This window comes from Ooceraea biroi, chromosome 12, assembly GCF_003672135.1.
Source record: "Ooceraea biroi isolate clonal line C1 chromosome 12, Obir_v5.4, whole genome shotgun sequence".
In the NCBI taxonomy this organism is placed as follows: Eukaryota; Metazoa; Arthropoda; class Insecta; order Hymenoptera; family Formicidae; genus Ooceraea; species Ooceraea biroi.
The window spans coordinates 10,088,475-10,115,188 of NC_039517.1; the positions used below are offsets into that span (position 1 = coordinate 10,088,475).

Below are 26,714 nucleotides of genomic sequence, written 5' to 3' on the forward strand. Positions count from 1 at the left end.
GCAAGAAACATCTCCCGTTGGTAACATAATTAATAATTTTCAACATGTTGCTCGGTAAGCATACGGCGCGAGTTAAATCCTCAAGTGTACCGTGCTCGACTGTGTTAATAGAAAATAACGCGATGCACCCCGGGGCAGTCGAGTTTGGTCGTTTGTTTTAATCCGATTCAAGAGGGGCACAATAAAAGTCGGGCTTACGCGTGTAAGAAGGGGAGACGTGTATCATCGTCGAATTAGACGACTCGTATCTACCGCCTTATTCGACTCGTAAATTTCGATTTACGTACGCATCAAGCTGCAATATAATCGGCGGAACCGCTCGTCAATTGAGATAAATTGTCATCGAAACGAGATCCAAATGTGGCTCGAAATATATCACGTTGGAGCGTTAGGGATATATCGAGCTGTCAAGCTTAGGGAAAGTCATGCTTCGGACAATTACAAGTAACAAAAGCGTCACGAGGATCATTCTAAAGAAATATTCCAGTCACAATACTTCAATATACATATGTGCAAAAACTCAATCGATTAAAAAAAATCCGAACAAAATAACGTAATATATGTACGTATACTCTTGAAGTTCTCGCACAATTGCTAAGATTTATTTCGAAAACAGTGTGAATCTAATTCCAGAATACAGTTTCCAAGATACGTCGATGCAACCTCTGGTACTTGTTTTTCGAGAGTTTGACGATGGTTTCGCCTACGTTGCTGTCGCCAGTCTGCAAACGTCGACTTGCACGAGTGGGCAAACATCGCGATATTTCAGGGTGAAAGGTTGAAGGGAGTACATCGCGCGGGTGCAATTGTGGAATTAGATCGCGGGAGATCGCAATCGTAGTCGGAGAATGCGTGCTCTTAATGACGTCTGGCTCCGAACGGGCGGCTTTTCAGACTTTCGAGCTCTGGCCGCGGCTTTCGCGAGCATCTCTATTCGCAAAGATCTATAACAAGAGCAGATAAGCCGTCCCGGTTGCAGCGATATCGCGCCGACAACTTGTCCGAACTAAAGCAATTACAGCGGCAGGAAAGTTTCTAAGTACTTCGGCTAAGTGAATCTCGCGAAAGGTCGGCGATATTAGCGTCGAGACAGCGTCGCCGTGTACTTTTTCTGCGGCTCGCCGACGAATTTATAGTTGCCAATAAACTCTCATTGCTATTCCGACTTGCTCCTGAAATCTAATTTGTCAGAATGATATCACGACTGATTTATGCGATGGGATTTTATGCGTCATTCATGTGTACAATGTGTCAGGTTGGAAATGCCGAGGGTATTTCAGAGAAACGTGGTTTGCAAAAGAATTTTGCTATTTGTTCAATTTTCCACTAAAATGTAAAATAAAAGAGAAAGGAGAAAAAGAGAGAGAGAAAAAAAGGGAGAGTACGAAAGATGCTTCCGTTTCTGAACGTTCGTCGTGGGCGTGCACGAAAACTAAAATTGGTCCGGAAATCTGCGCCGGAAATAGCCGGTTGGCGCCGCACGACTTCTCACGTGGGTAGGCCGGCGCGATGGTAACAAAGGCTGCAGGAAGACAGAAAGAGAGAGAGAGAGAGAGAGCGAGCGAGAGAGTTTACAGCCGCGAACGATGCCTATTGAATTTTGAACGCTTGTGCTCTAATGGTGATTTAATCATGCCCCCGAAATAACGCGCCGCGTAACCGGCACACACTGCGAACACATCGCCGCAATTTTAGATCATTGTTCCATCTTATCTCGCGATCGTGTTCAAGGTTTCGCGCCAAGCGGGAATAACGTCGTTAATACCGCAGGATATGTCTCGGCACGTAGGTGAATAGAATCAAGGGATGAATCGGACTAAAGGTGAAGAATTCTTTAGATTTTCTAAAATCCGATTTAACACAATTTAATTTCTTCATTATTTCCTTTTATTTTTTCTTTCCATTTTTATTTCCTTTTTTTGCAGCAATTTGGCGTGTATAAGAAAATTCTATAACTAAAGTACAATTTTCCTCGCATATTTCTTTGTTAATCTCGACTCCCGTGCGGTTGGTCCGCTTTAGTTGAACCGTCGAGGCAACGAAATTAATGCCGGCACCCACATTACAATTTACCGTCCGAGACGCGTCTCTGCGCGAGACGTAACGTAATAAGCGCAGTACAAATGCAATTCACGCGGATGAACTTGATAGCTTAAAAGGAGCCCGAGGTCCGCTCGAATCCCTAGCTTGCTTGCCTGCTTGCTTGCGAGGCAATTAAGGGTCAAAGAGTCGAGAGAGAGCCTGCTGGTGGGTGTCGGTGAAGCACGCCCGGTAAGGCGACCCCGAGTGTTACTCAAGTGGTCGATGAAAGGCCTCGACACTTGTTGACCAAGCCGAAGGGTTGGCCAGGTCTTACATTGATGTGTGATGCGACGCAAATAGCACCGGCGATGAACGACCCATACGTTGATAAATGAAGCGACAGGAATATATCGGAAGGCCATATCACGCGAGGATCTCAAATCCTGGATAATTCTAGGCGAGTTCCTAGGCATTTCGTAACCAGTTTAATTAAAGCGATTGTGATACACAATTATAAAGCCACCGCTTGTTGCAATTATGCGTGCTCGAACTAATTAGTGACAACTAATCTGATGTACACCTAACTTGATAACGGCAATTAGCTTGTTAATTAGGCCTTCGATCGAAACATCAGAGGAGTGCAATGCAACTCGTCACGTCAGAGCCCGCTCGAGTCTCAACGAGAAAATCACGATTCTCCCAGCCGATTATTAAGTGGAGAAAAAGTAATAAGCATACTTTCAAATATCTGCGGGAACGCGTCTCGCACGTCGAACGTCATTCATTCATTCGGACCGCGAGCGGGAGCCTCTTTAGGGTGGATTGCATCGCGCACCGCGTCGCTGCGAGTACGCGCGGCGTCGATGCAGCGCGGACACGCGCACTCGGTTCTCACGGGCCGGAGAGTCACAGTCACGGTCACGCTTCGAGGGTTGGACACTCGATATAGGGCGGATGCGGTGGGAGAATGGAGTGTGAATGAGAGAAAGAGAGAGAGGAGGGAGGAGAGCGGATGGAAAAGAGAGAGGGAGGAAGAGAAAGAGGCGCGAGGTCGTGGAGTAAGCACCCATTGATTCCTCCACCTAGCTTGCCTCTCTGTCGCTATTCTCGCCTTTATCGTTCCTCCCTCGCCCTCTCGTTCTTTCTATCCCCAATTTATAAGGCGCCAAGTCCTTACACTATTGATTACTGTGTGTCGTGTTCCGGTACATATGTCATCGGGCAACGATCTGTACATCGTTATCGCGTTTATCGATCTAATGTCTTCTTGATGCAGAAAGTTTCAGGAACTGTTGTCGCTTTCGTTATACTGATGGTGCCACGTACCTTCCTGTGTCTTTATCTGCTCAGTCTCATCGCGAAATTGCAGAAATTCTTGTTTTTGTTGCATTATTTTTACATGTTTTTATACTATTTTTACACCGTCCAATCGCCTTTTTGTTTCGTTGCCGGCTGTATTGTGTTGTATTGTACATTGTGCTTTTCGATGAAATTACTTCCGCTCAATCATTTGTTCGTAGGTCACACTTTCCGCAGCACATAATAAACTTCCACTTCACTCTGCTCTCTCTCTCTCTCTCTCTTTCACCCGCCGGGGTATTGTTCCTCTTCCACTATCCGCTGCAGATGACGAACAATCGGGGAGAGTCCGTCTCTCATCGCGCACCTGGACAGTCCGCAAACAGCGCCCGCCTACCCTCGACTCGCCGGCGACGTCGAGTTTCTCCGAGTCTCCTTTCCTCGATTCGATGTTTTTTCCATCCAAAACCAGCAGCGGAGTCCCTTCTCGCACCTCCAATCCAAGTGGAACGTAGAAAGTTCCGGTCAGCCGGTCGCGAAGAGCGCGAATCTCAAGCGATTTCTCTGCGACCGGCGTCTCGTCAGCGTGCAACTTGAAAGAGCGATTAGCGTCGTCGACAGGATCGGCCGAGAAATTTCGCAATCGTCTCCTTCTTGCGGCAGAAAGTGTACAATGTCGGATTCAGACTCTTAAACGAGTGATGAATAACAAGAGGAAACCTCGATTCTTGGATTGGCAAATGAGATATTGCTTGAATTATTCAGACTCTTCAGAGCAGCAACGTCACATTGCGAGCTGCCGGGCTTTATCGACGAGGTAAACACGCGGATAATTTCGGCCGGGCTGTTTAACGGCGATGGTCTTGATCGTCTCGTATGCGATGCACAATTAAAACATACATAGCAAACGCGATATATCTTATCAGCGTTATCGCACGACTCGGCAAATATTTATCGCGTTCCGAGGAGGCAAGAGTGGGATGGCATCATACCTCGATCGGCATCATGTAATCATTGCGCGTGTTATTGCACGTTGCGCCGGACCACGCGAAAGAATCGCTCAACGAAAATACCGGGCAAGTATCGAGACTTACCCTCGACAATTTGAGAATGAAACTTTCCCTGGCGCGTAGTTTCGCGCGCGGATTACAGCGAGTGAGCGGCAAGTTTTGAAAAATGCGATCATTGAGCAAGACAAAGTGTCTGTGGCAAAATTGAAGACGTTTCGCGCGGTGTATCCGTGGAGGATCCTCCGCTGCATCCTTCGGCGCACGGAGGGTGAGCGCGAGCGCGAGAAGCGCCGTTGGAACCGGTGCGCCGACGGTGTTTGTGGGGGAGGGGACCAAAAGGAGAGAAACAGAAAGAGAGAGAGAGAGAGAAAGCGCAGGAGAGTGTGGAGGAGAGTGGAGGAGAGCTCGCATCGCCGAGCGCAGCGAGAGCGACGGAGAGAACGCGCGGTCACTCGTGCGAGAGAGCGAGCGAGCAAGCAGGAGAGCAAGGGAGCAAGAGAACGAGCAAGCAAGAGAGCAAGAGAGCGAAAGAGCGAGCGAACGAACGAACGAACGAGCGAGCGAGCGAGCGAGCGAATCGGGACCAGGAAGGAGGGGAAGAAACCGTGCTCCCGCGCGCGAGACCGAGAGGGAAAATCCGGTTGCCTGGCGACGAGCCATCTAGTTCGATCCCAGCCAGCCACCCGACCAGCCACCCTCCTCCGGTCTTTCCTCGTCGCCGTCGCCGTCGTCGCCGACATCGTCATCATCATCGTCGTCGCCGCAAGAGCGACGACACTGCCACGCCGAGGGGAACAACGCTCCATTCCGCTCCGCTCCGTTTCGTTGCCGGCTTCGTTTCTCTGCTCTGACAGATCGAGCGAGGGAAAAGGGAGCGCGAGAGCGAGGGAGACGAGGAGAACGACCTCTCCCTCTTGCTCTTCTCCGGATCGTTTTCCCGTGGAGGACGCCGTTGGCGTCGGTCGGTCGGTCGCGTGGGACGCAACGTCCGGTATCGAGATCGCGGATACCATTGTCGGCATTGTCCGTTTCCGATCCAGCGAAGGGAGGAGCACCGCGTCGAAGGCGGACTCCGCGCTTCACCTCCATGCAACATCGTGAGCGTGGTGAACTGTCATAGTACATATCGCGTCGTCCTCGGTCGTCGTCGCCGTCGTCGTTGTGTTCGGTGTGTGGGTTTCCGGTGTTCGGGGACGTCGTTTCCGAGGGAGACGTCGGCGGGGAGCGTCATCCCGGCTGATCCACGACGGCGCGAGTGTGTTCCACTCGGTGTCGGTTCGTCACCGACGACCTGACAGCGTGGGAAATTGCGGATATCACGCCCTCGCGTACAGGAAAGGAAGGGCGAGAGGGACGGTGGATCGCGCGGTGAGTGCGTTTCCCCAAGGACGTCGGTGCCTGGCGCATCTCGCTGGGCTGTTGTGCGCGCACAGGTGGTGTCCTTCGCTGGCTCGCCGTAACAAAAGCGAGAGGAACTGCGCCCGGCGTAGTTTTCGCCACAACGAAATTGTACGTAGCAATAACATTGCGAAGGGAGGCCGAACGAGAAGTCTGCGGTTTCTTGAATGACAGCAGATGAAAGAACAAACTGACTCGCGTATATATATGCGGGCAGATAATATTTATTTACTTGAAGTAATGGAATTATTATTAAATAGGTGTCACAACATCGAAGACTAGTATACCTCTGCGGAGCTAATAGCGTTTCGAGTATCCCGAGTATCCCGAGTATTGCATCAAATTGCACAACTGGACGTGCCAACTGGTTCGTCGCTAATTATTCGATCGCGCCAAGTCCGAGAGCGTCGCGGTCGTGGGGATAACTAAAATACATATTAATAACAATTATAAAAACAACGAGAGATAAAGATTTCAGATGATCAAACATCGAGGTGCTAATTAAACACCAGGAATCGGAGACCAAAAGATCAAAAACGGACAAGGAAGGGTGATCATCGATTGAGAAGAACCAGCTTGCAGAGAGGAATCAAGAAAAAGTTACGAGGGTGAAAGAGAGAATGAGATACAATCGATAGGGAGAGAAACGGAGAGAGAGGAAGCAACGCAGAGGGGCAGATCGACGGCTGCATGGAAACGGATGAGGAACGGTAAGGGGACGGAAACGAAGGCTCGCGCAAAGGGGAAGATGAGTCTGGACCTTCGCGGTGATCTCGCAGACGGGATCGTCCTGAGGACGATGGTGATGGCCTTCAATGGAACGTCATCGTGTGGTTCAACGACCTAGACTATTACATCCTTAGATTTACGATTTTCACGCTTTGCTTCATCGTGAAATCTATCTGACCTCTCCTTTCCGGAGCATGGCGTAATGTTCGATGCAACGAGATCCAGAAATTGCTGAGCGATGTGGCGATAATATCCGTAGCAGATATGTCGTGCAGTAGATTCGCCTTGCTGATGATTGAAATGCGAAATCTCGCCGCTCTCTCTTTCTGATATTCGTCGCGTAATTGTGATCGCGAATTGGTGCTAGATCAGATACATTGACGTCGTTGTCGTCATCGTTGCGATAATTCAGCAAAAGGGAGGACCGTCTTGTTCCACGGAAGAAGTGACGCACACCCTGGAAACTTTTCGTCGAAACGTTCTTTCTCATCCCGGATAAAGACCAATAAAGTTCAGCATCATGTTCCAGTGCATCATACAGCAGAGAAACGGCTGGATCCATCCGTACACTCCCGACACCAAAGATGTCTTTCCAGGTATCGTCGAATGAGCACGTACATTAATATTGTAGACCACCGCTCATTGAATGCGAAATGCGATATTGAGGATAAAAAGAATGCTCGGACGATACAAGTCTCCGAGAGAAACGATTTTTATTGATGAAACGCTTGCACGTTGTTGCGGATTTTGCAGGAAGGTATATCTAAATTCAACAAAATTGTTGTTCATGACGGATTATTCGCGAAGTAACATGTTTTAGCACACCTGACGTCGCACGCAATGTGAGATATTTTACACGGAAATGCTCAAAGAATACTAGCTGCGCGGGCGTTGCGCCTGTGTAGAATTTCTGGCATTGTATGCACGCAAAAGTGTAAGTGCGATGCGTAGAAAAATGTTAGAGGCCAACAGATAACCCATGCCGATAAGGCCTGTACCGCGTGTGTGCGAGGCGCGAACGAAACGCATAAAACTTCGAAAAGAAAGGGAGAAAAAGAATGTCGTAAAAAATCCTGCATATTCTTTTTTCGTTATTGAAAATTTCACTTTTTTCGATCGATTATCGACGTTGCTAATTTCATCGACAAGTTAACTGCCGATTGGCGAACGCCGCAACATTTTTATACTTTTGACGAAATGTGACAGTTCAACGGGGAAGGGGGGAGAGGAAGGGGGAAAGGGAGAGGGAGGCCGCACTTAATGCAAACTAAAGTACGAACGGACCTCGCGACGGTCCTCAAGACGAGATGCTTTCCGCGTGCAATTAACGTGCCATTGATTTTGCGACTATCGCCGGCGAAGTTCATGTACAAGTGCGCTCTGATCTGTCAATTAAACGATAATTATGCAGAGGAGGAATACTAAAACAAGTCTTTTGCAAACGGAAAAATTTCACCGACGGTTAGAGATTACGTCGTTGAATTTTCATGTCAAAAGCAGAGATCCATCGTTGCATCGACGAGATGAGTCGTAGCAGCAGTATCGTATTTAACTCGAGTAACCGAATCTCTGATGATTATTCTCCGTTATTGGTTTTTCTTAGTCGAGCACGTCTGGATTTTTCACAATGATATACGGTTAAGGGATTAAATCGAAGGCTGTGTTAGTGTAAACGAAAGTGTAAACGTACATGATACATTACTGCAAAATAACGGAATTAGCACTATGCGTATTTTTCGCGCTTTAGCAGTGCTAACGTGCTTGTCAAGAGAGCCGAACGCGTTCGCGTTCACCTCGTCGTTGGACACTCCAATAACCGCCGTATTACATTTGCCGTTTTACTATTTGCGTTGTAGCGTTTCTTCTTTTAACGGCGCGCACATGCGATACGATGCATGGGAGAGAGACGCGGAACATTTCGGTCGATAAACGTGCGTGCACGGCGAAACTCGACGCCGGAGCAGGAAGCCGTTAAATTGACACGTTGATGAGGAGGAGGTGGAGGAGAGGGTGCGTACGTGCGTGCATGCGTGTTACGCCACGTTTCCTCTACGATCGTGTGTATACGTGCATGTGTCACGATGCGACACATGCGTTACGTCCACGTAGGTATGTTTGTATAAGCAGTGTGTTCGAGTTGGCACCACTCTAAATTTGTTGGGAGGGAAGAAGAAACCCGACGCAGTTACTATTTTATTTTTAATACAATTTAGGGCGCGTTATTAATTTAAAAATATGCGTGGGCAGCTGATGCGTGTTTGCTATCGGATGAATCGTCGGTTGGCGTGTACCTGTCCACGTGCGTGTATAAATAGACCGACGCGGTGACGCAACGTGAAAATTCGCCCGTCTAAATTCACTTTCGAGTTCCCCTCGTCCTCATTTCGCGGCATTTTGATCTCGTTTCCGTGTACGCGCGTGTACATGCTGCGACGAGCTGAATGAAAACGTGACGTAAACAGCGGTAATAATGTAAATCCGTGAGATCCACCACTGTAACTGTAACGACTGTTTCTGGGTCTTGTACTGTTTCACGATTATTTTCAGGCAACATTATTTTGCCGAGTCTCGCATTGACAGTTTCATTGCATTAAGAGCTACTGCGATATTAACGCGAAATTAAAAACCGCATTTTTATAGCAATACGAAGAAAAAAATTATAGAATTCACTAATGCAAGAAAACCGTCAAGTTTCTGTTAAATCTCACAATACATCCAACATATACTGATAATTTTTTAATGTAGACGTTTCATATTGAGCAAACAAAATATCAGATTTCCAGACGCAACGTGATAAAGTGAAATAAATCGCGTTGACGTATCGGTGAAATGCAACCGCACGATAAATTGTTTCAGTCAATTGCACGCGAGCCTCGTCGAGGAATGTCAGCAGAAGCTTCTTCCAGCAAGAGGAAGCTTTCGGGAGCGTGCGATAATTGTACTTCCTTAAACGTAGCAGAACACTCGCTCTCGCAATATCTCTTTTATTACGCGCGATAAAGGCGGCGGTAAACATGACGGACAGTAGGAGCCCCTCCTGTGTATCACGACCGGCTTTACGACGCTCCGGGCGATAATGAAGTTATAATGCATGAAACAACGTCGACTGCCGCGTGCACGCATTTCGTCATGTATTGGAAATCGAGTCTCAGACAGCTATATCGCGTGAACCATTGAATAACGCTAGCGCATATAGACAGGGTGTTCCTGAATATTAAAGTCTCTGGAGTTTGGGGGATATAAATTTTTCCCGGATATCGATCGGAGAAACGTCCAGCTTTCCGTTGTTACTTAAAAATTTTAGGAACGTCATCGAGAACGACACTGCAATGTAGAGTCATCAGAAAAGTTCGACTTGAAATTTTTCTCCGGCTCGACGGAGGACCCGCGTACTTCCGGACACTCGGTGTACGATATGTCTGGCGGTTTTGCGACGTCGATTTCCGATTATCGCGAATGTCGATAGCTAGAGGTAGCTATAACGGCGATAGAGTTTGCCAGTCGCGCCTCGAAACAAAAGCCACGGCGAAATCTCTGAAGTACAGGCGGTCGTCGTTTTCAACCAAGAAGAATTAAATAATCGTCGCTCTCACTCGATACCGCCGAACGAGAGCAATTACTCGGCCTCGTTTCTCTTTTTCTGCGGGCGGGCATATGTACAGGTAATTCGTTTCGCCCTAGTTTTAATTGCCTCTTTACTTTCTAAACGTTTTCGTTTATTTCTGTTTATAACTCCCAGTCACCGTGTTAATTGATCTCTTAATTGATCCCGAGAAACGCGCGCAACTTATGATTGGCATTTAATAGAAATGAGCAGTTATGAGTAGCTTATAGTCTGTACCACGTGTCCACTCCGCAAAAAACACCTCCGTCGAAGAGAAATCTCCGGCTTTCGAGGCGCGCTGTGCACGCCGAAGAATTATGTCAATCATGGACTATACTTTAAGGCGCATTGTGTGCCCTGCCGGAAATGAAAGGCTTCGTCGTCGCGAGCAATGTTGGAGTTCGACGTGGTTCACCGGCCGGTCGCCAGTCGTTCATCGCGGTCCTGCGAGCGCGCGGTCGCACGGTTTTCCTTTTTTTGTTCTTCCCTTTTTTACGAGCATTCCCGCTAATTGCTCCGTGCGCGACAATTGCGCCAGGCGCATGAAAGCGACACCCGCCGCGTGACAAATTGAATTCGCTTGTGATCTTCTCCCGCGAGCGGCAGAATCGCGCGTTTGGTTTAACCGCTTGAAAGTGTGGCGCCAGGAAAACGCCGGTCTAGCAGGAGCGGTTATTTCGCCAATTAATTTCCAATTTCGCCGATTAATCTTCGCGATTGCGTGGGTCCGGGTAACTGCGTTAATGCGGACTCGCGGCGAAGTGCGAGTAGAAGAACGATCTTTATCGGGCACAATGAAAGAATGTCGTGTTACTCGAAAAAATTGTTTTGCTAATTAGTCACTTGCCTCTGATTAAAGTTACATTATCATAATTAAGATCTGATTCCAGTTTCAGTGTATGTACTCTGCTCTGCGAGCGGCGCATCGCATCGGGTTACGCTTAAAGCACATCTGTTGATTGCACTACGGTCTAATACATAAATCAGCGGAAAAATGCCGGCTGCATCGCGGGAAGCATCCATTGTTTAAGCCGTTGTATGGCCGTTTACCTCGAGATTTTTTACCTGGCCAATTATTTCTGAATTCCAACCGGTAACCTTCTAACCGGCGCGGCGCATAAAATTCGTGCTCGTTTTTTTCTTTTAACCAACAGCAGCGTACGGTATCCCCCGAGAGCTTCTCCAGAAATTTGCTAGAGAACCACCGCGCTTTTAAGCACATAAACGAGAAAGAGAAGCGAGCCGACACGCGAGAGTGGCTGGATCAGTCTCGCCAATTAATTTCTAATTCCAGCAATTAATTCCAGCGACGGTATCGCGCGTATGTAACCCGACGCTAATGATATTAGTCGAATGCAGGAGCGTGATGAACACATCTCGACTCCGGCCGAACGTGGACGGACACGCGGACGCTCGGAGATGAATCTTTCTCGTTGATACTGGCTGGAAATGCTGGCAAACGATTGCGATCTTCATCCCGACGACCCGTGATCCCGCCTCGCTCTTCTCGTTCGCTCGCCGCTCGAGCCGGTCCGATTCAGCGCGATCCGGCTGCCGATGGATTCGTAATGATAGATGCGTTGCCAGCGTTGCATTCTTGCATAATCCCCTCGCGTACAAACCAAAGCTGCATGGATAATTCTACGTGGCGTAGGCGAGCAAAGCGGGCAACTCGCGATTGCATTGCGGATGATTGGTGTACCTAATAATGAATCCGTATAATAACGAAACCACGTCGGATAGGAAACGTACCCGCGATTTCAGTGGCTATAATTCAGTGGCTCGTCATGTTGTTACTACTGCGCTGAGCTTTTTCAGGATGCCTCAAATAATGTAAAGATAATTCCGGTAAAATTGCAATCGATCTTGTTTCGCGCTCGAGAATTTAAATCAAGCTGGAATTGAATTATTCATTTATTTCAAAGAAAATTCTATTTTAGAAATGTCGCAAATGTGTTGACTGGATTTTAACTACTTTTCTGCGGAAGCATCGATCTTGGAGGGAGAATTTTTTTCTAAAATTATCGTTATTGGATCATCTCGTATCGAAGAAAATGACTTTAGCGAAAGATACACGCACATAATGAACGCTTATTAGACTTCAATGAACTTGACAGCAGTTTAATTTTAGCTCAATGTTAGAAGTGTGAGAGAATGGCGTATCGATTTTTTGATTCTTAAAAATTTCAACACATTGTTACACATTTTGTTACACATTATCGCTACGAATTTTACATAGTTACATTTTTTATCACATAATTCTGCACCGTTTCTCATAACTCGATATCTCTTGTATCAATTACGAGTGCAGTACATAAAATATCATGAGAATAAAATTATAATAGATATGGAAAATGAGCGGAAGTCGCCTTCGAGATTGTTCGTGTAACATCTTCCGTTGAGACGAGCGCAGGCGATAAGACCAACGTGGAATATGCAATATACCCTATCGATGCATTATTATCAATCCAGCGGGCAGCGCGTTTCTCTTTTATCGCGAGAGCTCTTTCAAGGCGGCGATTTTATGACTCATGGAACAGACGGTGTTTCTTTGTACTTTGATATTTTACTACATTGTGCAATTAATTAAGTCAATCTCCTCGGAAAGGAATCATTCAACAAAACTGTAAAATTGGCAAAATGGACTGAAGTTGTTTCTGAAACAGATAATCATATTGTAGGGAAAACAAATCGCATTTTTGCATACTGATTACCATAATTATACGTAGCGTGCGCGTACGTTGCAGAACATGTTCGCTCATGACAAACTAAACAGCTGTTCTATACCGTGCGTTATCATCAGCCTGCGCTGTGTTTCCCTTCACATTGTTAAAACGGTAAATTACTATCGGGAGCGTGGCGCAATTAGAACCGAGGAAAAGAAACTCGAAGAGAGGCTTATTGGGAAATCAAGTCTGAAGAAACGAACGGCGATTGAAACGCGGATCCTTCCTGAACGATGAGAAGCCGACGACCGGCGTTTGCGCGGCGGTACCGCTTTCCTTTTGTATACAACATCCGTACCTATGTGAACCTGGCATTGCGTTAAAATACAAATTATTGTCAAACAATTACAAACGCGAAATGCTAACATTTCGTGTCCTGAAAGTTTAATTTATTCAAACTGGGATGCCAAGTTTACATAAGTAACATCTGTGTGCATCCTCATTCGATTCATGGCCTGACATCAATACACAAAACAAGATCCAGGAAGATTCTTTGAGGATTCAAGGCTTGTTCCTCACGCCTTGGCAGTTTTGCTGAAAAAAGTGGCGATATTGAAAGAGCGTCTCTACTATTTCTGCAACTTGGTCGCAGTAATTTCTTTTCATCAATAGCTATTCTATCAAGCGATATTACGGGTCGTAGACTTTTGGAATTTTACTTGTAGGCAACGTAGTATGTATAAAATATGCTCCCCAGGTCCAGACGGATTCTGGGACACCCGTAGTGAGACGCGACCGTGGTGGTCACAAGAATTCTCGTATAAATCGGAGCCGACCGAGCGACTACGCAACGAGGCGCGGCCGATCCTACCGGCGACCTTTATTAAACTTATCGAGAGGCCATCGAACCATCCTCCGACCCGTCCATTGTGTCGGCTGCACTCTTCGAACCGGCCATGCTCACACACGTACAATTACTTACGCGTCAAGATGCACACACACGCAACACACAACGGACTGACTTGACACAGTTATTCGAGCGAGTGTATCAGAATTAAGATAACGAAAGGCGACTCGCCGTCGACGCAATAACCACTTGACGTTTTCCTTCATTTCGCACAGGAAGGAAGTTGATAGAGGCAGAGAAAGAGAAGTGAAAAAGGGATATAATGCATTGCATATTATTAATTCCTGTACACGCGCGTGTGCATATTTTTCATCAGAGTGCCGCGTGAAGCTAAACGCATCCCGCCGCCTCAATTTTCCAACGTTCGAGCGAGCGCTCTGTGTATTAATCGTCGGTAAAAACGACGAAGCGAGACGCGTAAAAACGACAAAGGGCCGTTAGGTCGGGGAAATTATGCGTTTGAGTGTGACACTCGTACTCGGAATTTGTCACGGTCACGAGCGCGCGCGATGACGCGGCGCGTGAACTTAATTATTCGGCACAGTTAAATCTAATTTTCGCGTTGGAAATTCGTCCGACATCGTCGCTCATTCGCTCAACATGGCTCGCTTTTGTCCGCCCACAATCTCCGACGCAACGTTATCCCTCTCCTTCCATTTCCTCTCGTTCTCCCACGAAAATCCGATCTATCCGGTTTGCTCGGCTCGATCGATCAACGTCGCGATCTCGCGTATCGAAAGTTTAATTGTATCTTGATATTCTCGCTGCGACATGCTCCAGCGGTCTCCTCGCAGTTTCGTCATCCGTCGTCATCATTTCTCACACTCGCCGGATTTCCCAATTATCATCCCGAGCAACGCGATCGTGGGCGAGCTGGCCGATCTAGGCCGACGAAAGACACAATTGCATGGCGAAGAGAGATTCGTCAATTCTCGCGTGAATCGATGTGCGGCAGTCAGAGGTCTTATCTCATGTCTGGACATTTTATTCCCGGCTTTTCCCTTGAACGCGCAACCCTAGCCGTTAATGCACCATCCTTCCTCACGAGCTAACGAGAGACGGTCGTTATTATTATCGGAGCGTTTGTAGGCGCGCTTCGTCGCGCCGATACTTCAGCATCAGTTATTGATCACTGATTATCACGGTGGATTATGCAGGAACGTTGTCCCTACGCTATCGGGAGGTACCTTCTTCCACCGAACGGAGCGCCGACTTTATCAACGACGTCCCTTTTCACAAAGTAACCGTCTCAAATTAATGTTCGGCCCGCCCGTCGTATTTTTAGTGTACTTTCTATACTCTGATCCCCTGCTTCGTCGTATATTTTCCCCTTCGCTTGATCGTTTTCGCCGGGAAAAATCGTGCGTCGTGCACAATGACCAATGAGTGCAATGTCAAGGACGGGGCCCTTCGTGGTGTCTCACCGCGCCTGCTTTCCGCTCGCGCCTGCACGTTGTCGCTCCGGGCGAGTGTGTGCGTGAGAGCATGTGTGGGCCCGGGGACGGTGGTAATTGTGGTTAATTTAACGACGGTCAAAGCAGTCACTGCCTGTCTTTACAGGCCAGTTTACGCGGCCGAGTCCCGAGCGCCGGCTGCAACGCTCTCGCGCGCAAATCCGCCTCGCTCTCTCGTCGGAATTTCTCGTCGGTCTAGTAGTTCGCGTAGTCGCGGAAACCGGAGACAGGAAGCCGGAAACGTGCGTCCTGGAATTAGCTCGTTCGATTAATCGGACGTCGAGAGCTGGCTGTGAAAGGCTGCTCCGGAGGACGCGAGCGTGCGATAAAAATACGTCCGTGAGACCAAAAACGGACGACGTAGCGGAGAGATGAATTTTCCGAAATTGACGGATAAGATTGATCGAATGGTCGCAATCTGGTGCAGATGACGCGAAGAGTGACTGAAACTTGGTGAATTTGAGTCTTGAAAATCTCGAAGCCTTGAAAACCAAACGTGCGAAGATTGAGCGGACTGATTGATTAATCAGACTTATGTGCAGAAAATTGGTTTCTATAATATTTAATATAGAGCAACTGATTATTATGAGAGAAGTAACGAAGATTATTATACTTATCGCCTATCGAAGATAATCTGCCGATAACGACAAGACCCCTCCTTCCAATTCAATTCTTATTTCAGCGTTAATATCAATATAAAGTGGATTTATAATAAGACATTATTACGTCGAATGACCTAGTGAGTGTGAAATTATAACGCGACTTTATACGTTGCTGATCGAGTCGCTGATCAGGTCTCTCCGACCCGTATCGAGTCTTTCTCTTTTCTCTTTCTCTCTCTTTTTCGCCAGTAACGGTGATCGTTTCGTGCTATTTAGTGTAATTAACGTTTAACACCTGCGGCCGCCATTGCTTGGAGATCGATCGCGATCACGCTAGATTTACGTCGCAAACGGACGAATCTTTCTCGTTTTGTAGTGAAAATCATTCGCGAGCCATACCGTGAAATTGCGACCTGACATTCCTCAATCAACGTGGAGAAGATCGTCGCGGTCGGACTTCCACATCGATTCATCTGCTCGGTGAACGTGGAATAGTACCCTGCTGGAAATCGAACGAGAGTGCGTGAACTCGTCACGTGCCTGTCAAGCAGGCGCACGCGAAAATTTATTGTTCTTGTTCCATGGAAATTTACCATTTATCAGACCCGCGTCTGATAACGAGTGGCAAAATGTTAATTTTCTTAACATCATTTGTCATTTTTTTATCTGAATGTCTTCACAGTCGTGGGAGAATTTTACGTGCTTAGCAAAGTGCTCAAGTATTGTGATCAGTGAACAGGAAGAGGTATTGACGGGATCTTCTGATTTTTCGCGTGGAATGTGATGAACGTATGCCGGGAGTGCGATGCGCGACGTAATCAAACAATCAGGAGAGGCGTGTCGCTCTTCCCGTCGGAATGCGAAATTATTCCCGCTTCCTGTCTTCGCTTGCTTGCTCGTTGCTCGCTCATACGCGTGATTCTCGACTGTGGAATTAACTGTGCGAAAAAAATGTTTTGCTGTCCTTTGCTCGAATTATTATACAATTTACGTGGTGTATTGTGCGACGGTGCGACGTATCATTATCGCGACATTTCTAAAATTTGATAGCGTGCATACGCGATTAATCTTTCTTACCTTGGCGGACATTTGCATTTTACAATTTTTGTTCAAGTGTTCAGTTTCAGTTTACAGTTCAAACAAGTTTAACGTGGCTCGATTTTTCCGTTTTAACCGCTAATCAATCATAGAATGATAGTGTTTGAAGGGTCCAGGACAAAAATATGTCAAATCCATAAATTGTATGAGAGAGAAAGAGACAGATGCAACGCCTTATTCAAATCACGAGGTTCACAAACTTATCGCGCTCTTGTTCCGAGCCGTTCGCCTGCCTATCAGTCGGTCGCTCATAGTCAGCCGAGAATTCACACGCATCAATTTTCCACCTCAGATTATCAATTCACCGGGCAATCGTGTCGCCGTGCGCTCTCATAAATATTCAATCAGCCTGCTCGGGCGATCCGACCGATTATACGAGAGGTCGATTAGGTGTGCGCGCGCGAGACGAAGGAGCGCAGCAAATGTAAAAATAGTCGCGACATTATCGAGTGCACCGGCACGCCGCGCCGCCCGTGCGGGGCAGATATACGGGCGTGTGTTAAAACCTCCTCTCCCTCCCCTTCCCTGCTCTCCTCTGATAACAATCACTTAAGCAGAATTGTAACGCGTTGTGTCAACGGAGTTCTTTCACCGGACATAAACGATAAATGGCGATCTCGTTCTCCGCTGGGGGCCACTCGATGTTTTACCGTCAACCACGAGCGTGCTTGTTTCATCGCAGTCACTCGCGCCCGTTCGATCGAAACGGGTTACAAAGAGCCGCCTTTTTCAGTTTTATTTCTTTTATTTTTCTGTTTTAATAACAGAATAGCCGTCACGATCGGGAACGGGAGATGGTTCGTCACAAACGTCCGCTCGTGCTAATTCTTTCAGAACCGAAAAAACCGAAAGAGAATAATCCGCTCGCGGGGACTCGGTGAACGTTAGAACGATCATTAGGCGAACGTAACACAATGCCTGATCTTTATTTATTCGGCGATCGTAAGACAACTCTCGGAGACCGGTTAGTCGCGTGAACCGAGAGCTGCGGGATCGGCGGGGATCCAGGAACCGGCCTCTTGAGAGAGGCGATGTTCCAGTTCCTGGCAAGTCTGCCAAGAAACGTTCGTTTACCCGTCTCGATCGAGTTTCTGCCGTGGCGGCGGCGTTCCGGGAGGTCGAAAGAGACGACCGGAGTCGTAAAACGGGACGTTAGTGCATCTCCCGGTTCTTTCTGTCTCGCGCGGGTCCCGCTCGCGTTGTACAAACGAAGCTAACTGTAAATAGGCCGCCTTTCTTTCCCGCGTGTATTTATTAATCATTGCATACTGCGCGGCAAAAACGGTGCAACAACGTCGCGGATCGGAATTGCCTGACACATTTAAAGATATATTAGCCGCGCACGAGACTAGCCGAGATATTTCAATTGGACAAATACATGTCGCGTGCGTCGGACGTACCGTGTAAAATGTACATTAGATTCCAGATAAAAGTATCGATCCACGCTGTCGGATGTGTCTCGAACCGGCGAGCCGATGAGCGACTGGTGAACCGAGAACTGATCACTCTGTGCGAAAGCAAGCGTTTTTTCACTTAACGAATCCCGACTCGCGATCGAAGAGGAGGCGTCTGGAGAGATCTATCAAACGACCGTATGAGGAATTCCAAGTGCCTCGTTGTCGCCTTAACGACTTCGACGATTCGTCGCGTTAACGCAGCGTCGTAGTTCCATTAACGTAACGTGCTGCAGTAACAGTTTACGGACGCGCGCGTGCACACACGCACACATACACAGTGTTAGGGGCCGGGGTGAATCGCGCGATTGAGACCGCACGAAGCAGGATCGCGCGACGATTTACGATCGATCGTACGGTATTCTCCAGATGGGAGGTAATCGCCGCGCGTCGAGAAAGCCGCGGCGCCTTCCGGAGGAGAGGCTCGCGTGATATATTCCGGGCGGAACAACGCGTGGCTTGCGCGTGTGTGCGTGTGTAAGTGCATGTGCGTGTCGCTGGTGTGGTGGTGCGCGTCGGCGCGTATGCACGCGCGTGGAGGCACTGACACGAGGAGAGCCTGGTCGTTGTGACAACGACGACGACGACGACGACGACAACGTGCACGAATAACGCTTGGTGATCTTGTGGGTGAAGGAGGAACGACGACGGCGACGACGACGAAGGGAACGAAGCGCGCGTGAGCCGAGTTTTAGTCCGATAATAAATAACACGAAGGGAGAGATGTTCAAACTGGCCGGACGCCACGAGTGGGAGGCCTGGACAAAAGGTAAATGGAATATCCAGCGAGCGCGTGGGTGTCGAGAAAGAAGAAGCAGAAGCGGGGAGGGTGACCTCGTCCTGAGAGCACGAGGGTGGCTTGCGGGAGTGGGGGGAAAGAAGCAGGGATCGTCCGCGATGATTGATAAAGGGAGCTTCCGCGATGGACGGAACCAAGGGTGGTGTAGGAGGGGTGAGTTCGAGGTTGAAGCTCTTAGTTTGGGTGATATTTCCTTCAATCATTTCGTGGAGGATTAAATGGAACGTAGAAGAGGGACATCTGTGAGATCGATCTCCTGCTTTCATAAGAATTCGCCAATGGTGATTTTATTCGGAATGTTGTATCGATATTACTTTGATAGTTTATCGAAAATAATTTTATTTAAAACAGGTCTCTTGAGAGCTCTTCTTATACCTTGTTTTTCTACTTTTTTCTCTCTTTTTTAAAAATAAATTAGTCATATTTTCTTGCCATTTTGCTTTCAATGTCTAAAGCCACACTTCCCCAGCGACGAAAACTTGTATTTTTCTGAAAAGTGTGGCTGGATGTTGTATGACTAATGTGTCAGATATATATCGCGACACGTTCGACCAACGAAAGCAAGTATATATTTACAAACAGAGCTGTTCGTACCATAGCATCGACGAATGTTACATATTCAAGTAGATGAAAGCAGTCGAGAAGTCTCTTGGATGCTTCGTCATGTTGAATATTTCGTGCGTTCTCTTGAGAAGGAAAATTTACATATTGACTGCATTTTAGATTCAATCCATCTCGTAGCGTGCAACGCCGAGCGTGCTGGCAAGATAAACTGGTATTTTTTCGCGTTAGACATTTTTCTTGCCTTTCAATTTGTAGCATCAGAATCAGATAAGCTCCAGCAAAATTTACATCCAGCAAATTGGACGTGTATTAAAATTAATGAGAATTTTGAAAAATTAATATAGCCACAACAAATCACTATTTTATATCTCGTTATCAAATATTTCCTCCTGATACGTACAAATAATTTTAAGTTAAATCTTGACATTTTATTAAAAAAAATGTATTAAATTCGCGTTGCGTAAACTTCGTAGCGAATCAAGCAGCGAACGTAGTTTCTACTGCAAAACTAGCGTGACATGCAAGCGTAGTATTCACTATAGATTCGATCGTAGAAGAACGAACGGCAACGATATACATGTAGGTAATATTGTACTTGCGTTCCGGGCGATAAACAACGGCGCGAAACGAGCCGTTTCATGCATCGCGCAGGAGGCACGCTCGATCGCTGTAACACATTGTACGTAGGATCACGTCCAGTTGCTTGATATACATCGTACAGTTATGTCTCCCCGGCGTGTAATACCGTACGCGCCGCTCTAACGGATCCTCGCGCGATGCGGCAATTATTAAATCGCGGCTGCCGCGAAAATTACGGGCGTGCATCATACGCTTCCACGTTGCAACGAGGATTCTGTTATACGCACACCTGGCGTCGTCAGCCTTGATGATGCTCTCGCCCCTCGTTTGTTACGTGCGGGATGCATGCATGAGATCGCGCAAAAATTACCCGCGGCCACCGCATGAGCATCGCAGCGTATCATTTTGATATACCGCAGTCGCGTGGCTTCGCGGTCTGTAACTTTGATTATTTCATTAGATCATTTTATAGGTATTATGTTTTTATGGTTGTTTGATACATTTTTGTCATTGTATATTTTTCGTCATTGTATATTGTTATATTGAAAAAGTTTTATGTCGCAGGTGTATCTCGAATTATTATATCTCAAATAATTTATTTGGTTCGGAGATCAATGTGCAGGGCAAAAAACCTCATCTTTTCGATGGTGTCTTCGAGAATAAAATAATGGTCGGACGTATTTCGTTATTTTCATCCCAAAAATTCGACACTTTTTACATGCCATTAGTATTATAGCATATCGTTTTGATAAGCTGCAGTCGCGTCGTTTCGCGGTCTCTAATTTTGATTATTTCATTAGATAATTTTATAGGTATTACATTTTTATGATTGTTTGATACATTTTCATTATCGTATCCGTTATATTATAAAACTTTTATAATCGCAGGTATGTCGTTTATATCTCGAATAATTTATTCGGTTCAAGGATCAACGTGCAGGGCGAAGAAACTCATTTCTTCGACGGCGTCTTTGAAAATAAAATAGTGGTTAGACGTATTTTAACATAATTCCAAAAACTCGACGCTTATTACACATTATGAGTACCGCAGCGTATTATTTTGATATGCCGCAGTCGCGTGACTTCGCGGCCTCTAACTTTGATTATTTCATTAGATAATTTTATACGTATTACATTTTTATGATTGTTTCATGCATTTCCGTCATTGTTATATTGTATCATCCGTTATATTGTAGCATTTTTATATCGCACGTGTGTCGTTTATATCCAAAATAATTTATTCAGTTCGAAAACCAACGTACTGGGCGTACTGGGTGTGTCGTTTATATCTAAAATAATTTATTCAGTTCAAAAATCAACGTACTGGGCGAAGAAACTCGTTTCTTCGGCAGCATCTTCGAGAATAAAATGGTGGTTGGACGTATTTTGGGATCATCCCAAAGAGTCGACCTCGCTTTCAGTCTCTCTTTCTTCCTTTCTTTCTTTTTCTGTAATCGTTGCATACACACATATACGTATACGTGTATTTCTGGTCGCGGCGGGGGTGCAATGCTCCGTGCTGCAACCGGTTCGCGCTTTGTCGTGGGTGGTTTTTAGACGCAGCTGCTCTCTCGACTGTCTCTTTTTTCCTCTTGCCGAACATAGACGCGTTTTTGTACGCGACTCTGCTCTCGTCGTCGACTATGTTCCCGAACTTTTCGCCCTACATCGCCCTACATCGACTTCGTCACGAAGTTTGTTAAGCACGATGAAAGGCATATCGTGCACGTTTCCGTTTTGACTTGGAAATCTGCGAAATCCGATGGCTGACGGCTAATGGTTCTAACGTCTCTTTCATCCGTGTTTTATTTATAAATTTGTTCTCGTAAATGATTGCTCCTCGCAAGTATACCTTCCAATATTTACCCGGTAAATTTGCATTTAGATTGGTCTATGAATTTATTCTACTGACGTTAAATATTGCAGCAGTTAGATATTGCATAGATCTTTACAGCAATTAATATCAACATGCGTAATATTAATAGTAACGCTCATATTGATTATGCTATTAATATTTATATTAGAATTTGCACTATTTATAATCGTAACATCATTTAAATATGAATACATTATATAAATATCGCTATGTTAATTTAACAATATAAAATTTCTCGGTTTGAAGCCATGCTCTCACACACATCCCATAGTAAGTGATGATGATCGACAGCCAATCATAATCGATCAGTCGAAGGGATCCGAATGGGATCGAAAGAGAACGGGCTGCCATATCGTACAGCCTATTTCGCTAATAACGCCTATCACGGTCTATTTAATCGTAGTAGACCGTAATTCTTCGTCTTCAAAGTGCTTGACAAGAGTGTCGTGGTGCCTCTCGGTCGACGTCGTCGTCGTCGTTCGGTCGATCCGTTGTTTCCCCCTCGTCGGTTAGCAGTTCGTCAGTTAGTACATCCGACCACGATGATGCACACACGTCGGCTTCCCGCTCGTTAGGTGACTAACCCGGCGGGGGTGCTGCATACAGGGTGTCCCAGAATGCCTCCGGATGGCCCTTTTATCGTAGTTTGTTTGCCAATGCTTTGATGATTTTTTATTTCATCGTATTTCCTCAATTTTTCATATCGTATGTCTTTATACGTAAATTATAAGACTTTAAAATAAAATTTTATTAAAGTTTATCAGACATTGTTCGCAGGATATAATCTCTCTCTCTCTCTCTCTCTCTTGCCTGATAATTTTTTTTTCTTTTTTTGTTGACGAAGAAAGTGATAGTCGCTTATTCAGATTGCTTGACGCTTCATGTTTTTGTCAAGGGAGATTGACCTCGCACGGACGCAAGTTTTAGTAAAGAGGACATCGTATGGTTTCGAGATACCCCGTATATAGCAACCGCAGCTGCGTGCACTCGAGAGTGCGTTTATTTACCTCGTACGTTGGTTGCGTGTCTACGTCTCGTCCGCGTTTCGGGGTCAAAGATCGCTCCACGTCCTTTCGGAGGGATGAATCACGCGCGCGGAAGTAAGGAAATCGATAGGGACCTTCGTCCAGCAGTGCACCGAGATTCGCCCTTGGCAGGGAAACCCCGCTCGAGCCGGCTATTCTTTCAAGATGTTAGGTATCGCGAATAAAATTTGCATTATTGATGATCGAAAAAATAATTTAATAATAAGATTTATCAGGAGGGAAACAATGATTGGAATAATAATATGCACTGGTAGGTGAAATTATTTGTGATAGTTGAAATTATTTGTAGGTATTTGCGTTGAACTTGTACGTGACAGTATTAACGAGATAATGTCGAATCTAAAATAACGAGATTGTGAGAAAGTCTCTGTCGCAATATCGACTTTTCCTTCAGAATTACTCAAACCAGGCAGTCAAAATTGAAATCGCATCTTCTTATAATAATTTTCTCCGCTTCTCGAGATTTTCAATTCACAGTGTTCCGTTAAAATTGAAAAGACCCTCATTAAATAAATTTGTGAAGTCTTGTTTGAGACTTTGAGCTGAAGATCACAGCGTGAGAAAGCACAGAACGCATTTCAAAGTTTGCCAGCTCTCAAAATTTAATTTAGCATTCTTAAAATATCATCTCGACAATATTGAATAATTTTACTGAAACTTTTCATTATCGTTCGTTCGTGAATAATTTCAATTTCTTACGCCAGAAGAGGAAGTATTTTTTCAATGGAAACTTGAAGCTCTAATAAGCCTTCCTTTTTTTCATCTAGCCACATGGCGATTAAGACCTGAGCCACTCGGTGAGCACCATGACAGCAAAAAGCAGCGGCGGCGGACCCTTTTTATTCTCGCTCTTGGTGTTTCCCAGAATTAACATTAATCGCCGGCGTCGAGCTCATGAAAGGTCGATTCGTGCCGAGGCCACCGATGAACCGATCCGTTTAGAGCCTCCGATAATTGGTAACACGTGAACGAACTGACATGTGGCCGCGAGCGGCGTTTCTTTCTTTTTTATTCGAGGCAACCGACGATTTCCCGAAAATGCGAAGCGACGTCTCCGTCGGAGCCAATATACGTCCTCTATCTATCACGAACAGAACGCCCATTTGGATTCGAAGTGCGTCGCTCATGCCCGTTCTCAGTTTATCACCGGAGCTGCTTTTTTCATTCTTCCTCCTCCCTTTTCGACGACTTCGTCGGAATCGTCGGTTTGATGAAAGAAAGAGCGCCTTAAAGCATTCTGGCTTCCCTTCTTCGCGATCGTCCAATTACCCTGATTGATCGACGCTTACGCGAGGAAACGGCGGTTTCCGCTTTCGGACCGTCTGTCGAGCGTGATACTGCAAATCTCGGCTTGAACAACTCGGCACGATAATGATCCGAGACGTTTCTCTCAGACGTTTCTTTCAGAAACCAGGGTGGATTCGAGCAACGTCCGGCGTGTTAATTAATCGCGCGGAGTCACGGAAGAATCCTCATTCTGAATGCAAAACGAATGCGCGGATAAAAAATCGCTTTCCATTCTGTTGCGTGGACTAATGCGGACAATGCGTTCGGTCGTTGCGTCGTTTATTATCAGAGCCGAAGGAAGTTCGGAACGGAAACGAGATACGACCGCTACTATAAATCACGCGGCACGTAAACGCGCGAGCGATCATCTACCGCTCGTTTCTCCATGTCTCTCCGCGTGAACGATAGATTGTCTCGCATCGCGTACGACGTTTATTTTTAGCTTGGTCGTGTCGTGGAACCTAGACGTCGTGTCTCCTCCTCGTTCTCGTCATTGTCTTGTCCGTAACATTAGCGGAATACGGATTATGGATGGATAGAAGAGAAAGAGAGAGAGAGTCGGAAGTCCGACACGATCGTGTCAAAGTCTCTACCTCCCCGCGACGCCCGTCATCCTCGGGACATTATTATTCCACGCAGCATCCGCCTCTTCGCCATTGTCATCGACGCCGATGCGGGAATAAAACGACTTGGACGCGGAAGATCGCCGTGACGACGTTTGAAAGACGTCTGAGACCGACTCCGAAACGAGATCCGCGTGTCGAGATGCGATCCGATCGTATCTGCGCGCTGGAGATGCCCATAAAGCTCGTAAAGAATCTATATATATATATATATATAAATATATAATTATAAAATATTATATATATATAATATTTTATAATTATATATTTATACATAATTACATATTTGTATAATTATATTTTATTATTACATCCTCGCAAACGCACCTCCACGCGTTGGCTTTGAATTTTTGTGGTCCGTCTCGTCGTGACCGATTCACGGTCAATGATCGTGTCGAGAGGATGAGCAATCTGCCGCTACCCTAATTTCCGGGAGAGAAGCGATTGGGAACCTTGGGGTCTTCGCTTAGTGGAGTCTGAAACTCGAAACCGTCATGTCCGAGCGAGTTCTAACCAGGTTTCTCTTTTTCTGCTTGCAGATATACGGCTACAGCTGAACGAGCAGCTGAGATGCCTCGACGTGAGGATGGAGGCGCAAGTCGCGCTCGTGGCCGAGCTCCAGGACTTCTTCCGCAGACGGGCGGAATTGGAGCTGGACTACAGCAAGTCCCTCGACAAGATGGCCAGGAGCATACAGCTGAGGCATAAGGAGCAAAAGCAAAAGTACGATAAGCCTGATCCTTCACCGAGCACGATCCTCAAAAGGACCGTTACGCCGCGCGTATCCTGATCGGCGTACGGTATTCTCCCTCGTCTCGCTCGGCGGACTCGCAATTAACGTTTTTCTTTCACATTCACGACGAACGAATGAACGGATCAACAAATGGATGAACGATGGGGAAGCGTGCTCGCCGCATTTTTCCGCACGCGCGTGCACTCGCCGTGTACGCGTTGCGGCATGCCCCAGTTCCTTCTCGTCATCATTCAACCCTGAACGCGCGCGGTGCCCCTTTTGTGCGCGGTATTCAGCGTCCACAAAAGGGAAGCCTCTCCTACGGCGTATATACACACGGGTAAACGTAATCCAGCGCACCACGATGCTGCATGTACGTGTACGAGCGCACACTTACACACTATTCTCCATCCCTCTTGCTCATTTCCCTCATTTCGCTTCGGGAGATATCGCGGATCGATAGTTTCTTCTTTGCGAGGGCGCATCTGGGAGCTTCGCATCGCCCGGCGCACACATTCGTTCACCCTTTTGCTGTGCAAAAAATAATCACCGTAAACTGGGTTTTGCGGTCGACAACCGGATGATTTTAAATGGCCCACTTCCTTGTTATCACCGTAACCATCATGTGCATTTATCGAAGCCGTGATAATTTTAACGCGTTTCGTTCTCGACGAGTTATTTAGATGCGTTATTTATGATGCGGAAGTAACTGTATTCATGTGCCAAAGTCAAATGCTAGAATCTTTCTTGAAACACCTTTGACAATAGTCAAAGACACATACATACATACTAAATTGATCCTCACAATCTGCTCCAATATTTAAAATACCGTGATCTCCCTCTCCCCCGAGTGAAATAGGGAACGTAAGATCGTGACGCAACACGTCTCCGTAACACATTACGTTACCGATTACACGGTACGCGTCCGTGCGCCCCGCTCGGCATGCTCGAACGTGCAAGTGGAA

At 46.5% G+C, this 26,714-nt stretch overlaps 1 protein-coding gene across 10 annotated transcripts in view; it reads left to right on the forward strand.

Moving 5' to 3' along the window:
• Positions 1-26,714, forward strand: part of LOC105285417 (SLIT-ROBO Rho GTPase-activating protein 1) — a 55,513-nt gene that overhangs the window by 13,787 nt on the left and 15,012 nt on the right. For 2 of the 10 annotated variants that reach the window (XM_020033624.2, XM_011349606.3), the window contains exon 2: positions 25,556-25,739. In XM_020033624.2, the coding sequence (XP_019889183.1) occupies positions 25,556-25,739 (184 nt within the window). Of the gene's footprint in view, positions 1-5,046; positions 7,055-15,251; positions 19,013-25,555; positions 25,740-26,714 lie in introns of those variants that run through there. The other 8 variants (XM_020033631.2, XM_020033627.2, XM_020033629.2 and 5 more) reach the window with 8 other exon arrangements.